The sequence below is a fragment of the Nicotiana tabacum genome, chromosome 23, assembly GCF_000715075.1.
Source record: "Nicotiana tabacum cultivar K326 chromosome 23, ASM71507v2, whole genome shotgun sequence".
Lineage (NCBI taxonomy): Eukaryota > Viridiplantae > Streptophyta > Magnoliopsida > Solanales > Solanaceae > Nicotiana > Nicotiana tabacum.
The window spans coordinates 90,950,579-90,965,357 of record NC_134102.1 but is presented as its reverse complement, the minus strand read 5'-3'; the positions used below and the strand labels follow the sequence as shown (position 1 = coordinate 90,965,357).

Sequence of the window (14,779 nt, the reverse complement as noted above, 5' to 3'; positions counted from 1 at the left end):
TTCTTCCACTGAGGGAAGAACCTCCACTTTAATGGCGTAGATGGCGTCTCCTCCGCGAACGGAAGCCACAACAACTAGCAAAGTAGCTTGAATCTCTTTATTCATATCGAAAACTTCCCTGCCACTAACATGAGAAGGCAAGTTAGACATAGTTGTAAAATTTGGAGAATCTAGGAAGAAGGAGCCGAGAAAATTCGGAATGGAATTTTGATGATTCCAACAGCTCCGTATGGTGATTTTAGACTTAGGAGCGTGTTCGGAATTTTATTTGGAAGTCCGTAGTTAAATTTAGGTTTGAAATGGCCGGGGAGTTGACTTTTTGATATCGGGGTCGGAATCCAGTTCTGAAAATTTTCATAGGTCTGTTATGTCATTTATGACTTGTGTGCAAAATTTGAGGTCAATCAGACTTGATTTGATAGGTTTCGGCGTCGAAAGTAGAAGTTGGAATTTCTTAGTTTCATTAAGGTTGAATTGGTGTATGATTCGTGGTTTTAGCGTCATTTTATCTGATTTGAGGTTTCAAATAAGTTTGTATGATGTTTTAGGACTTATTGGTGTATTTGGTTGAGGTCCCGAGGACCTCGGGTGAGTTTCGTATGGTTAACGGATCAAAAGTTGGACTTAAACAGCTGCTGCAATTTTTATTCTGCCGGAAATTCAGGGGCAGGGTCGAAGGCCGAGGACCGAGGCCGAGGATCGAGGCCGATGATAGAGGGCCAGGGTCGAAGGCCAAGGATCGAGGCCCAGGACCGAGGCCGAGGATCGAGGCCGATGATCGAGGGCCAGGGTCAAAAGTTGAGGATCGAGGCCGAGGATCGAAGGCCCAGGATCGAGGCCGATGATGGAGGGCCAGGGTCGAAGGTCGAGGACCAGGGTCGAACGCCGAGGACCGAGGGCGGCCTGACAGAACTGTGAGTTATAAAGCAGGGGACTTCATCCCATTTTTTATTTTTGACAAATTAGAGCTTGGGGAGAGGCGATTTTTGAGAGATTTTCAGATAAAATATCAGGATAAGTGTTCTTAACCCAATTATGGTTAGATTACCCTAATCCATCATTTGTTTTCACCATTTAATTAGTGTTTTGAGATTGAAATTTGGGAAAATTTTAGAAATCTCATAGAAATGAATTTTTGAGATTTCGGTGTCGATTCGGAGTCAGATTTGAGTGAAACTGCTATGGTTTGACTCATAATTTAATGGGTTTTCGGATTTTGTGAGTTTCATCGGATTCCGAGACGTGGGAATTTTGAGTTAAATTTCGAATTTTATTGGAAAATTAGTATTTTCATATGGAATTAATTCCTATAATTAGTATTCACTGAATTGAATTAATTTGGTTAGATTTGAGCTGTCCGGAGGTCAATTCAAGCAAGAATGAGATTTTGGAATATCGGCCTAACTTCAAAAAGGTAAGTATCTTGCCTAACCTTGAGTGAGGAAATTACCCCTTAGGCATTGAGTCTTATGTGAAAATTGTGTAATTGAAACCATGTACGCGAGACGACGAGCACGTACTTGGTTTATATGTGCATATTATATCGGTTGAAATTCGTAGACGCCCTTAAGTATTAAATTGAAAAATTGTTGTAACTTATTAAATCCCTTATTTGTCATGCCTCATTCCTTGTTTGCCGAGGTTGTTTTTATATGATAATTTGGTGTGATTGCCACTTGACTTTTATGTGAACTCTGTGCTTGTTTGAGTTGCCATTTTTATGGAAAACACTTTCATTATTGATTTTTACCTACAGATAATTTAAATGGAAAAAACTTTAGTTAATAAGATGAATAAATCTATTTATTTTTTGAAGTTGTGATTTAAAAGAGGTGTTATTTCTGGATGAATTACTTTTCGGTTCACGTTGTTGAAAATTTGGAATTGAATTATAAAGGCCGTGAATCATGTTGAGGCAAAGTGCCAAATTGTGAAATATTATTCGGTTGAGTTGTTCACTCCCGAACATATTGTTAAAACATTGTACACATTATGATCGAGTCGTGAGCTCCTTATTGTGGAAAAATAAAGTATTGTTGATTTCTGTGGAAAGTTGTAATATTTGAGCACTTGATGTGCAATTTGTGAAATGTTGTAATATTTGAGTACTTGATGTGCAATTTGTGATATGTTGTAATATTTGAGTACTTGATGTACAATTTGTGATATGCTGTAATATTTGAGCACTTGATGTGTAATTTGTGATATGTTGTGATATGTGAGCACTTGAGGTGTAAATTGTATTATGCTATAATATTTGGGCACTTGAGGTGCGATTTGTAAAATATTGTAATATTAATACGCATGCGGTGATATAAGGTCAGGGTATTGAAACGCATGCGGTGAGATAAGGGTGGCTTGAAATACGTGGCTAGTAGGGGAACTACTAGAAGTCATGTGGTGTGATAAGGGTGGCTAAAACGCGGGATGTTATTTCAAGGAAAATGATTTCTTTAAAAAATAATGAAATGTGAAGGCTCCCGCGGTGATATAAGGAAAATAAGATATTGTGAATTTATTTATGATTTGGGACTATAAGGCGGTACCTCGGGAGTGCCCTGTTGATATTTATTTATTTATGTTTTTGTCTTGGGTGATTTTGTTTCATTTAATATGTAAATTCTTGTCTTCTTCCGTAATGTACTAGTTGACTTTATTATTATGTATTTTGTGCTCCTAGTTGTATTGTATTGGCTTTGGCTTTTTAGCACGAGACTTTGAAGAAGTATATTTCTAGTTTTTCTTACCGATTTTTGATGATTGAATTGATTTAAATAAAAGAATTTTTTATTATGTTTTAAATTAAATAGTCTTACATCCAAGTCAGTAGTTTATCTGATACTTTAAATTAAGTGAAATATTATTTTATTCACCCAAATGATTTCTAAAATAAATTTATTTCTTTGTTGATTTCTTACTTATTTTAAAAATTGTAAACTTACTTTAGTGTGAAATAAATTAATCATGTGGATCTTATATACATTGATATTATTGGCACGTGAGTTGTCCGTGCAGTTGTGATAGAAATATAGGCACGAGGAGCCGTGAAAATATGAAAGTGGGTTGAGACCCGTATGTTTATGATTTTGAAATGAGGTATCACAAGGTGACTTTTATTTTAAAGAATTATATTCAAAATATTATTTCAAAGAATTATATTCGGAAGGTATTTATTCGAAAGAATTATATGTGAAAGATTTATATTTGAAGGACATGTTTAATTGGTTGTACTTGTGTTCCTTATTCGTCTGAGCAATAATTATGATGTTCTTGTTGCCTTGTTGTTATATCACTGGTCGATTTTGTTGTTATCATTGCTAGTTATTTTTCAGTACTATTGTATACTGCTATATTGCACAGGTTATTTGACTAGTGAGTGTCTTGACTGTACCTCGTCACTACTCCACCGACGTTAGTCTTGATACTTACTGGGTACCGAGTGTGATGTACTCATACTACACTTCTGCATATTTTTGTGCAGATCCAGGTATTAGAGGTATCAGACTCGGGCAGAGTTAGTGTGTTGATCGCAAGGATTCAAGGTAAAGCTGCTTGATCGTCGCAGTCCCTTGGAGTTTTTCCATTTTATTGTACTGCCAACTCTTATTCGAACAGTATTGTATATTCGATCTTTGAGATTCATTGCATGTATTCAGTTAGAGTTCGTGACTCAGTATTACCAGTCTTGGGACAGTGTTATAATTATTTTCGCTGTTGGTATCAACACGTGTATTAAATTATATATTTTAAAAAAAATGGCTTGAATTGTAATTATAATTGGCTTACCTAGTTTTATAGACTAAGTGCTATCACGACGCCTGTGGTGGGATTTTGGGACGTGACATATACGTACCTTTCTTACCTTTGTATGATTTGTTTCTGTGCTTCTGTGTTCTGCTTTTGTACTTCCTTCCTTCGTTGTTATCCTCTAGGTTGCGATAATCGTGAGGTTGAGTGGCCATAAGCCGAGGAGGTTTTGCTCTAGCTAGTCGGACATGCCTCTTAGTTGAGTCGTGGCCAAGGGCCAAAGGGTTTTGTTGAAGATGGTCGAACACACCTTTTTGTTAAGTCGTGGCCAAGGGCCGATGGTGCTGTTCGAGCTGGTCGAACGTACCTTTTAGTTAATTTGTGGCCAAGGGTCAATGGGTGTTGTTCGAGCTGGTCGAACATACCTTTTAATTAAGTTGTGGCCAAGGGCCAAAGGGTTTTGTTCGAGATGATCGAACATACCTTTTAGTTAAGTCGTGGCCAAGGGCCAAAGGGTTTTGTTTGAGCTGGTCAAACATACCTTTTTGTTGTGTCGTGGCCAAGGGCCAAAGGGTTTTGTTCGAGCTGGTCGAACGTACCTTTTTGTTGGCCAACGGGGCCAAAGGGTTTTGTTCGAGTTGGTCGAACGTACCTTTTTATTAAGTCGGGCCAAGGGCCAAAGGGTTTTGTTCAAGCTGGTCGAACATACCTTTTTGTTGAGAGACTTAGGAGAATGAATTTCAATGAATAGGTATCTCATTTATTTCAACAACATTTCATTGATTACATCATTTCGCCTTGAGGCATTTTGGAGAAAGTTACAAGTTTTGGGTGTTAGCTGGCGTTCCAGTCCCAGTCGTAGTATATCTAGTCCCTTCATTGTTCAACTCGGAGATTCTTGAGGAGTCGGGAAATGAAATATGTTTGTTCTCGTGTACTCCAACTTGAAATGTCCCGTTTGTTACCTCGTTAAAAACCTCCTTAGAAAACCCAGTTAGGACAAAACTCAAGCAAGGGATAAGAGAATGACTTACGGGGCATCCCTTGTTTCTCAAAAGTTGAATTACTTGAGGTGGCTGATGTTCCAATTGTTTGGTAAGAGTTGTCCTTTCAATGTTTCTAGTTGGAATGAACCCTTATCTGCCTTGCCTATGATTTTGTACGGTCCGTCTTTGGCTCCTAATTTACCTTCTCAGGGATCTCTTCCTGCTTGGGTGGCTTTGAGAATGAAGTCCCCGATCTTGAGTGACCATACTTTGGCCTTTCTGTTTTAGTAGCATTCTGCTTGTTGTTTCTATGCGACCATTATTATATACGACATGTCTCTTCGCTCCTTGATCTCATCGAGGTCTTGTCTTCTATTCTTGTCATTGTCATTGCCGCTCTCGTTGGTGTATCTTAGGCTGGGTTCTCCTACTTCAACTGGTATGACCGCTTCAGTCCTGTAGACTAAGGAGTAAGGTGTTTCTAATGTGCTTGTTTTTGGGGTCGTCCTGTGCACCCACATTACTCCTGGGAGTATCTCTGGTCACAGTCCCTTAGCATATTCGAGTATTTTCTTCATGATGTTCAAGATTGACTTGGTGGAGGATTCTGATTGCCTGTTGCCTGCTGGGTGGTAAGGGGTTGAGAGTATCCCTTTAATGTGCCATTTTTTGAAAAACTCAGTGGTTTTTCTTCCCGTGAACTGGGGTCCGTTGTCACAGCTTATTTCTTTAGGCAGGCCAAATCGGCAGATGATGTTTTTCCATATGAAGGTGATTACCTCTTGCTCGCAAATTTGGGCGAATGCGCCTGCTTCTACCCATTTAGAGAAGTTCCAGTAACTTGGTTGACGACGAGTTAAGAGTTGCAGCGTAGCTTTAGACTTCTTGCCCCATATTTGAGTGCCAACCTCAGTCCTACAATTACGGCATCATACTCGACCTCATTGTTAGTCATATCCGGGCACCTTATAGATTGGCCAACGACTTCGCTAGTGGGAACTTCGAGCATGAGTCCCAATCAGGAACCGGATGAACTAGATGCACCGTTAGTATGCAGGACTCAGAGGTCCTGCGTCGGGTGAGGAGCTCGAGTGGCTTCTTTCTCATCCTCGAGCATTACCTTCGCACTAAAGTCCGCAATAAGGTCGGCGAGCACTTGTGATTTTATTGTTGTGTGAGGCTGATTAGTGATGTCGTGCTCACTTAATTCGATTGCACATTTGGCCAGCCTCCCCGACAGCTCGGGATTGTGCATTATACTTCTTAAAGGAAATGTGGTGATGACCGAGATTGGATGGCACTGAAAGTATGGCCTGAGCTTTCTTGAAGCTACGACAAGGGCATGGCCAATTTCTCGAGGTGATGATACCTCGTCTCTACGTCAATAAGTATTTTACTGATATAATAAATTAGAGATTGGGTAACTTTGTCTTCCCGAACCAGGACTGCAGTTACTGCTACTTCTGAAATATCGAGGTAGACGAGGAGATTGTCCAGGCTTAGGTTTTGAGAGCAAGGGTGGCGATGACAGGTATTCCTTGAATTCCTTTAGTGCTTGTATATATTCAGGCATCCATTATTAGAGGTTGATATCCTTTTTGAGTACGTTGAAGAACCTGTGGCACCTGTCGGATGACCTTGAGATAAATCTGGATAGTGTGGCGATTCGACCCGTCACTCTTTGGACTTGTTTCTTGGTGGTTAGATGTTCCAATATCCCGTCGATAGCCTTAATCTGGTCTGGGTTTACTTCGATTCCGTGCTGTGATACCAAGAAACCAAAAACCTTACCCGAAGTTACGCCAAATGCGTATTTTTCGGGGTTCAGTTTCATCCCGCATTTCCTCAATATTTCGAATGCTTCTTTCAGATGGTCGATGTGATCCTTGGCCCTTAAGGATTTAACCAATATGTCATCGATGTATACTTCCATGATTTTGCCGAGCTGGTTTTTGAACATCTTCGTGACCAAACTTTGATAAGTAGCTCCCGCGTTCTTCAACTCGAATGGCATGACTCTGTAGCAGTATGTTCCCCTGTGAGTGATGAATGTGGTTTTTTTCTGGTCTTCTTCTTCCATGAGTATCTGATTGTAGCCCGAGTAAGCGTCCAGAAAACTCAGTAACTCATGCCCTGTTGTAGAATCAATGAGTTGATCGATATGTGGCAATGGGAATAAATCCTTTAGGTAGACCTTGTTTAGATTGGTGAAGTCTAAGCACATACTCCACTTCTCGTTCTACTTTTTGACCATTACCAAGAAGTGGAGTATGTGCTCGTGGACGTCTCTGCATTAGCTATTAAAAATTGACTAAATTTACCTGGGTCTTTGAGTTTGCAGCCGATGTAGGCCTTTTTGCTGGGGTCGCTTTGATCTAGCTGGATGGGATCGAGGTCCTCTGCAGTTGATCCTGTAGCTTCGATCGTTTTTGGGTCCATAATGGTGTTCTTGGTTTGGGCCTGCAGAGACCTCGACCCTGCCGATTGCTATCCTTATTTTTTCTTGCTTTCGTTAGATTGTCGTGATGTCTAGGGCGATCCGATAACATTCTCGTGATGTGTGTTGTTCCCCTGGTATGCTGACAATTCCCTAAGGGGTTGGGAACTTGATCACTTGGTACAGGCTGGAGGACACTGCCCTCATGAGGTGTATCTATGGTCGACCCACGATAGCGTTATATGTCGTGTCTTGATCCATGATGTGGAACATGGTCTCTAGCATCACCTTACTGGCGAGGACGGGGAGCGTGATCTCGCCCGAAGTTAGTTCAACTGCATTGATGGCGAAGATATCATTTACCCCTGTTTCAGCTTTCTTGGCCCCAGCATGCGCCGTCACGAACTTGTTCACCATTATTTCAAATGTTTCTATGGAATAGGCCGGAAACTACGAATACCATGTCAACACCCCTCCCGTGAGGGTTTCACCGAGCTTTTTCAATAAGATGGAGGACACTTGTTCTTTAGTGAGGTGGTTGCCTTTCACTGCGGTGACGTAGTGGGTTACATGGTCCTCGGGATCAGTTGTCCCTTCATAGATTCTGAGGTATGGGGACATTTTGAAAGTTTTTGGTATGGGATGAGGAGCTGCTTCCTCCCTATATGGTTGTTCCACGAACCTGTCGGCATCTCTTTTTGGTAGAAATTTAGGGGCACCTGGTATCTTGTCTACCCGTTCTTGGTGCTCCTTCATCTGTTCTTTGAGGTCCCTATTCTCTTTTTCCATTTCTTCCATTCTCTTTAACACAACGGCGAGGTCGTTATCACATGTACTGTCAGTAGTTTTATGGACGTTACTTGAAGTAAGAGGGTTCGGTTGGTCGTCCCGTCCATTCTCATGCTTGGATGTAGGGATCCTTGAGGTTTCCACGGTCGTACACGGGGCCTTCTTGCTCATCACGCTGACCAAAGTGTCAGTTAGCCAAGCCTCCAGGAGTTTCTTCACAATGAATGGTGCTTCCTCTTCTAGAAACCTCTTTTCTGTTTGGTTTTGTTGTGCTACAGAAGGGCGTTGGCGACTTCCCTAACCTGTGGGATGTCGTGGGAATCACTTCTTCATCTTGAGTTCCGTACCCTTCATCAATGGCACTCATCAGGTTGAGTGAGAGAATCTTTGTATGCGAAAGAAAAAAGATAGCTTTATAGTATGTTAGGTTAACAAGCTATCGAATATTGCTGTTCTGAATGAAAACTGATGGTTTGACTAAAAACAAAACACAGACGGCGCCAAATTGTATAGCCCAAAAATCAAATCTAGGTTCCTATATAATAATATTTATAGAAACATAGGGTTAATCATAGTCAATATCAATATTCTATAACAGATCTAGCGTTTTTAGGATGGATATTTAATATGTAGTATCAGATAGTATTATCTTTGAGCAATAATAGAGCAATAAAGGCTTATAAATGTAAAAGGTAGCAATAAGTAATATTAAATGGCTTTTAAGTAATAAATGAGGCAAAGTTCACCCGACAAGGTTGAGATTTTCCAATATACTTTTTGACAATGATGGATGGTGATAAGCGGTTGAATATTCCAAGTGTTCTTGAATCGGGAGAGAAAGGTGAAAGAAAATAGATGTAAAGTGAGACTTTGTTTCTATTCAATAAAGAGAGAATCTTGTGCAGAGAATGTCAATGGTATTCTTTACAAAAGAGTATATCCCCTTTTCAACTACATATCTTCCTATTTATAAGAGTGCATGGGCCATAAAACCTTAGATAGTACAATAGAAAGGAATATCCATCAGAATATTCTCTAGGGAATCTAAATCTAAAACTAGCCGTTACTTGTACCGAAGACGGGTGTTGGTCCTCGTCCTCGTCTTCTGTCAAACTACCTCGACCTCGACGTCGATTTATCTTCTTCATATGACCTCGACCTTTTGGATCAGCGTCAACACGTCACAACCTTCAAAGGCTTTATCGCCGTTGACCAGGTCAAATGCATGACATGAAGTTTTTCGCCCATACGCTTATTATTCATATATTATGATATGTCTATACCACATCAATTCATTATGTATGGATGATGAGATTCCATTGATATAGAGCCAATTCCAATAGACTTATTAGAGGGTCCCATTGGCATTTTTCTCCGCTAGACTCTTTTGTAATAGCTTGATGAGCTGAACCAACAAGAGATATTATATTCTACCTTCTGCTTCCAGTCCGGCCGAGAGTGAGCTTCCCATCCAGTAGGAATTGAACCTACGAATTCGCCAATTATGAGTTGGGCGCTTTAACCATTAAGCCATGGATGCTTAGCGACATGGTGAATAACCAAATTCCAATTGAAATGAAAGTTCCTAGTCAAATTACATCATACAAATTAAAACGGAGGCCCCATATTGTGGTATGATTTCCCTTTTTTTGATAGCCAATCATATTGTTTCACGAAAATATTGGTTTAGTTACGCGTGCATGTTCGGAAGCTGATAATCACTACCCCTATTTCAAATATTTTCTGTAGGAAATTATTTTAACAGTGTATATTATGATCAGTAGCGTAGCCTATGCCAAGGGTGATCAAGTGATCACCATTCGCCGAAAAATTATACTATATATATATAAGTCAAATACTACTTTATATGATTATATATTATATTTTGAACACCCTTAACATAGCCGAGTGAGGCAATACTCCAGCAGTTCAGGGTGTTCAAAGTGATATGTTGTTCATGGAATATTCAAAGTTTGCTCATTTTGTTTGCCAAAATTAAACGGAGACCATCGTGTGTATGGACTATTTGACTCTTTTTCAATCTAATTTATTTTAATAAAATAACTTTTAAAATTTAAAATTTGTATAAAAACAAACAACTAATCTTAAAAGTAATTTTTTTTAATTAACAGTTTTTTCATAAATTTTATAATTTAAAAGTCAAGCTCTACAAAAATTTCTTCAATAAAATCTCTCTAAAGAGTAGAGAATACAAAACCTCTCGACTCTCTCTTTCCTTAATTTTATGCTTACTTTTATTAGTAAATTTTTTTAATGTTGTCTTTTTTATGTTAATTTTGATTTATAAAATTATAGTTCGATTACAAGTATTTTTATTGTTTAATACTAAATGTTGCGTAATTTGATTTTAAAAAATTTGGCACACCATTCATCATCGATAAAAAAGTTTATTGACTTGTTTAGTGTTATGAAGACCCTTAACAATATTCCCTGCTATATAGCATGTGTAAAAATGCTACAGTTGAAAATGCTACAGTGTGTGTAAAAACAATGGTTATCATGGTTAAATGACTTAACGAAGTGAGAATATATAGTACTAACTATGGTTAATTTATTATTAAACGACATTTTTTAAAATGTGGGCGCTAAGTTCGTGATGAAGAAGGAGAATAACCGAAGGATAAGAAGGTGCGAAGAAAGGGTTAGGAGAAGGGGTAACTTAAAGTAAAGAAACAGATGGAGTTGGCATTGTCAAATGCCTTAAAACAAACCAACTTTTTCTGAAACATACGAAAGTTGATTGTCTGTCAATCCCTTAATAGATAATCTCATTCATTTCTTCTTCTCTTCTTTCTCTTCCACTAACCCTATTATATACTTAGCTTCAACTCAAGAAAAATAACAACAAGAGAAAAGAAAAAATGGGGAGAGGAAAGATAGAGATCAAAAGAATAGAGAACTCAAGCAACAGGCAAGTGACTTACTCAAAAAGAAGAAATGGGATCTTGAAAAAAGCTAAGGAAATCAGTGTTCTTTGTGATGCTCGTGTTTCTGTCATTATTTTTGCTAGTTCTGGCAAGATGCATGAGTTCTCCTCTACTTCGTATGTTCTCTTAATTAATTATCTTCCTTCCTTATTTTAATTAATTTTTCATTATCATATTCAACTTTTTTTCCTCTAAATTAAATTTGGTTTGATTATTTTTGAAGGTTGGTTGATATTTTGGATCAATATCACAAACTTACTGGAAGAAGATTGTGGGATGCTAAGCAGGAGGTAAAAATTAAACCCTTAAAAACTTAGGAAAAATAAATAAATTAGAGAAACATGTGTTTTTTTGCTAAAACAACGTTAGTTCACTTGAACACATGAAATCTTTGAACAGATCTAGAAAAAGCAAGTTGTTTTTTCCTATTTGGCTTCTTTTTTGAGGAAAAAAAGAAGGGAGTAGGGTTTCATCCTTTAACATGCAAGATCTCTCCTTTTAACTGGTTTTTGAGACATCCCTTTTAGGGAAAAGGGATGAATTTGTTGCTAGAAATATGTTAGGTATACTGAAACATGAATTCTATGAACAGATCTAAATATAGGCATGTACTTCCTATAGCTATATCCCTAAGCGAAAATTCTTTTAAGGGGTGATGGTTTTATTCTTCTGGTCAAGAAACAGATCTGGTAAAGAAAATGAAGTCTTACCCCTTCCTTTTGTTTGCAAGTCTTTTCATACATAGTTTTTAGCACCCCCCAAAAAAAGGTGAAAGCTATATGGTTGAATTTATGTGCCTATGACACATCAAATGTTGATTGATTAGCTCCCTCTCTTTATTATAACCTGATTTCACTGTTTTTATTTTATTTTTGAGTTCTTAAGTTTTGATAAATTGGTTCTTGGATTGAAAACAGAACTTGGACAATGAAATCAACAAAGTCAAGAAAGACAATGACAACATGCAAATTGAACTCAAGTAAATTAAACATCATTAGTATGGCTTCTAACTTTTCTCTTCACTCCCTCTCCTCCCACCTATATCACAAGAAGCAAATTCATAATTTAACTTTAATATTTTTAGAATAAAACATATTATACTTCTGAAATTATGATGTTCAAACTTAATATTTGTTGAAACATTAATTATTTTTGTATATATATCTATATTCCTCATGTCGACAATATTGGGTTTATCAGTTGAATCGGCCATTAAAAATAGTTGCATCCACCTCTACCACACCCACCCACCAACCCCTCTTGACCCAATAAAAAAAAGAAAAGTATGTACCCTTGGAATAGTCGAGGTGAGCTAATTAAGCGGGCGGAAAAGAAGAAGAAGAAGAAGAAGAAAAGTAGTATGAAAGAATAAATTTATTAAAAAAAATAAAATCTTTGGCTTAATGTTTATCCTTGAGTTGTTTTAGGCACCTAAAGGGGGAAGATATAACATCTTTGAACCACAGAGAGCTGATGATGTTGGAAGATGCCCTTGAAAATGGACTAACTAGTATCCGTAACAAGCAGGTAGTACTCATTCTACAACTAACTTTTCCTTTAATTTTTTGTATTAATGTGCTATTGGAATTAGTCCACACTTTGATTGCGTTCTTGTTTGTTACCTTATGATATAGAATGAGTTTCTGAGGATGATGAGGAAAAAGGTATGTCAAGCACCAATGTGCCTATATATTTTCTGTTCAAAATTTCCTTTTTTTTTAACTGTTTGCTCTTAATTTACTGTTTTCAATTATATGTTCTAACCTACTGTGGTCTTTGGATGGATATTACTCAGACTCAAAGTATGGAAGAGGAGCAAGACCAACTTAATTGCCAATTGGTATGTTACTTATCACATTAATTAAATAAATAAAATTTATAGCTATTTTGATGTTCAATCGACACCAGAAAAGAGAAACGTAAACAACTGCATTGGGAGGCACAGTGTGACTTTTAAATCCTGAAAGACTATTTCAAACTTATGGAACAAAAGTTTCCAATGATAATGAACATATCAGCGGTAAACATTTTTAGCAGAAAAAATAGATAATTTTGTTTTACAGTTTATAAAATTGAAAAGAATGTTAATGTCATTTCTCAAGAACCTAAGAACCTTACCCTTAGTAAGCTAACTTTTGATTCATATATAAAGAGTACTAGTTTAGAATGATTTTGAATGAAGTGATGGAAATCCTACTTCCTTTTAATCTCAATCCGAGATGATTTTGTAGTCGTAAGATTCTTCATACACCTTAAAAAAAATTCTAATGTTTTCAAACGAAATACTTTGGTTATTTAATTTACTAATTAATGTTTGTTTGTTTTTTCACTAATGACAGCGGCAACTTGAGATAGCAAGCATGAATAGGAATATGGGAGAAATAGGGGAAGTGTTTCACCAAAGGGAGAATGAATATCAAACTCAGATTCCTTTTGCCTTCCGAGTACAGCCAATGCAGCCCAATTTGCAGGAGAGGTTCTAAAAAACCTTGATTTATTTGGTGACTTAAGACCTATTATTAATGTTGTTCGTACGTTGTGCTATCAAAAAACTTGGTGTGTAATATCTACCTTATGGGTTGAGTGACATTAATTATCTATCTATAGCCATTATATATTCTGCATATATTGAGGTGGGGAAAGAGAGAGAGAATAAACCAGCTCTTTCAATTCTTTTTATCAATTTGGAAAGAATTAAGTCTCACTTGTATTTTGCAAGTGTATACAATAGGATAATAATTGTTCCATTGCATTTAATAATCCATAATATGCTGCAGGTAACAACACATAGTGTAACTCTAGGGGGAGAATAAAATTTTAAGAATTAGAAGGGTGAAGGTCAATTAATTACAGTCAGAAGTTTAATGTCACGCATAGAGTACCTTATCAGTAGTGTACTATCCATAGTTAGCACTTTTTTAATATAAAAAGTAAGCTTATTAACCAATCATGAGTACAATTTCGATTGTTCCATTGATTTTCCTCTCCGAATTGTTCGACTGCATTTCGAGTTGATCTTGAGGAAAAACGTCTCTTGACCACTTCAACTTTCATAAGAAAAACATTATTTGATTTTCTTATTGTATTCTCGAGATAATCTCTTTGTGTATATCCGAATAGTTTGTGGGATTTTCGAGATCCAATATTTGACACTTTGATGCATAAGTTAGATTTCTTACGCCTGTATTCCTAAACTACTTCCTTTGGTCCGATTTAATTAATTTTTTGGTATTTGTTTTTGTGGTCCACAATATTTAATTTTCTCAGATATCAAGAAGGAATTAACTTCTTTTTCCCAAAGTTGTCTTTGAAGTAAAGAGCCTAAGAGTATTTGTTATATTCCCAATGAACAAATTAAGGTTAATATGGTTAATTTTATTATTAATTAATGCTAAAATGTGAATTCTTTAATATGTGTGAAAGCATACAAAAAAAAAAAAAATTAAAGTGGATCATAGCAAGTATTTAGTTTTAGGCAAATAGTGATAGAGCTGCAATACTTGGGATCAAATTCATTTTAAGGTGCTAATTAACGTTGAGCTCTATGTTGCAGTATTTATATAATTAATCCCTAAAATATTATATTTAGAGGAATACGAAAAGGGTATCTCAAGTGTGGATACTCCGATACAAATTGTGTGAAACAAATTATTCGAACCCATTGAGCATCCATTCATTTTTAGGGTTGAGTTCTTAGTAAATACGTTCAGATCATTATTGGGACTAGGGAGATTCAGTTTTACTTCCCGATTTAAGCTATCGTCTTAATTTGCCTGGCAATAGTATTAGATAAGAATGTTATTGATTGTATTTGAAGAGTTATGGGTCTAAAAGTTACAGATTTAATTTGTGAATAAATGTAAACTTTCTTT

The 14,779-nt window shown here is 37.0% G+C and overlaps 1 protein-coding gene and 1 long non-coding RNA gene across 3 annotated transcripts; both read left to right on the top strand.

Annotated features, from left to right (window-relative positions):
* The first annotated feature begins 1,345 nt into the window (after positions 1 to 1,345).
* On the top strand, positions 1,346 to 3,777 carry LOC142176994 (uncharacterized). Its single transcript, XR_012705776.1, has 2 exons — positions 1,346 to 1,414; positions 3,482 to 3,777. It is a non-coding gene; the product is annotated as an uncharacterized LOC142176994 (long non-coding RNA).
* A 6,923-nt stretch (positions 3,778 to 10,700) lies between these two features.
* Positions 10,701 to 13,533, top strand: LOC107812002 (floral homeotic protein GLOBOSA-like). 2 transcript variants are annotated; one of them, XM_016637008.2, is made up of 7 exons: positions 10,701 to 11,023; positions 11,131 to 11,197; positions 11,825 to 11,886; positions 12,374 to 12,434; positions 12,542 to 12,571; positions 12,703 to 12,747; positions 13,247 to 13,533. In XM_016637008.2, exons 1-7 carry the CDS (start codon positions 10,842 to 10,844, stop codon positions 13,388 to 13,390), a joined length of 591 nt encoding a protein of 196 aa, XP_016492494.2. In that variant the 5' UTR covers positions 10,701 to 10,841; the 3' UTR covers positions 13,391 to 13,533. The 2 variants fall into 2 exon arrangements, with proteins under 2 accessions (XP_016492494.2, XP_016492493.2); XM_016637007.2 differs by having other exon boundaries at positions 10,710 to 11,023; positions 12,335 to 12,434.
* Positions 13,534 to 14,779: the final 1,246 nt, after the last annotated feature.

Coding starts and splice junctions, on each gene's coding strand:
- LOC107812002 (XM_016637007.2), top strand. CDS start 10,842: ATGGGGAGAGGAAAGATAGAGATCAAAAGAATAGAGAACTCAAGCAAC. Junction 11,024..11,130: donor CATGAGTTCTCCTCTACTTC/GTATGTTCTCTT, acceptor TTATTTTTGAAG/GTTGGTTGATATTTTGGATC. Junction 11,198..11,824: donor TGTGGGATGCTAAGCAGGAG/GTAAAAATTAAA, acceptor GATTGAAAACAG/AACTTGGACAATGAAATCAA.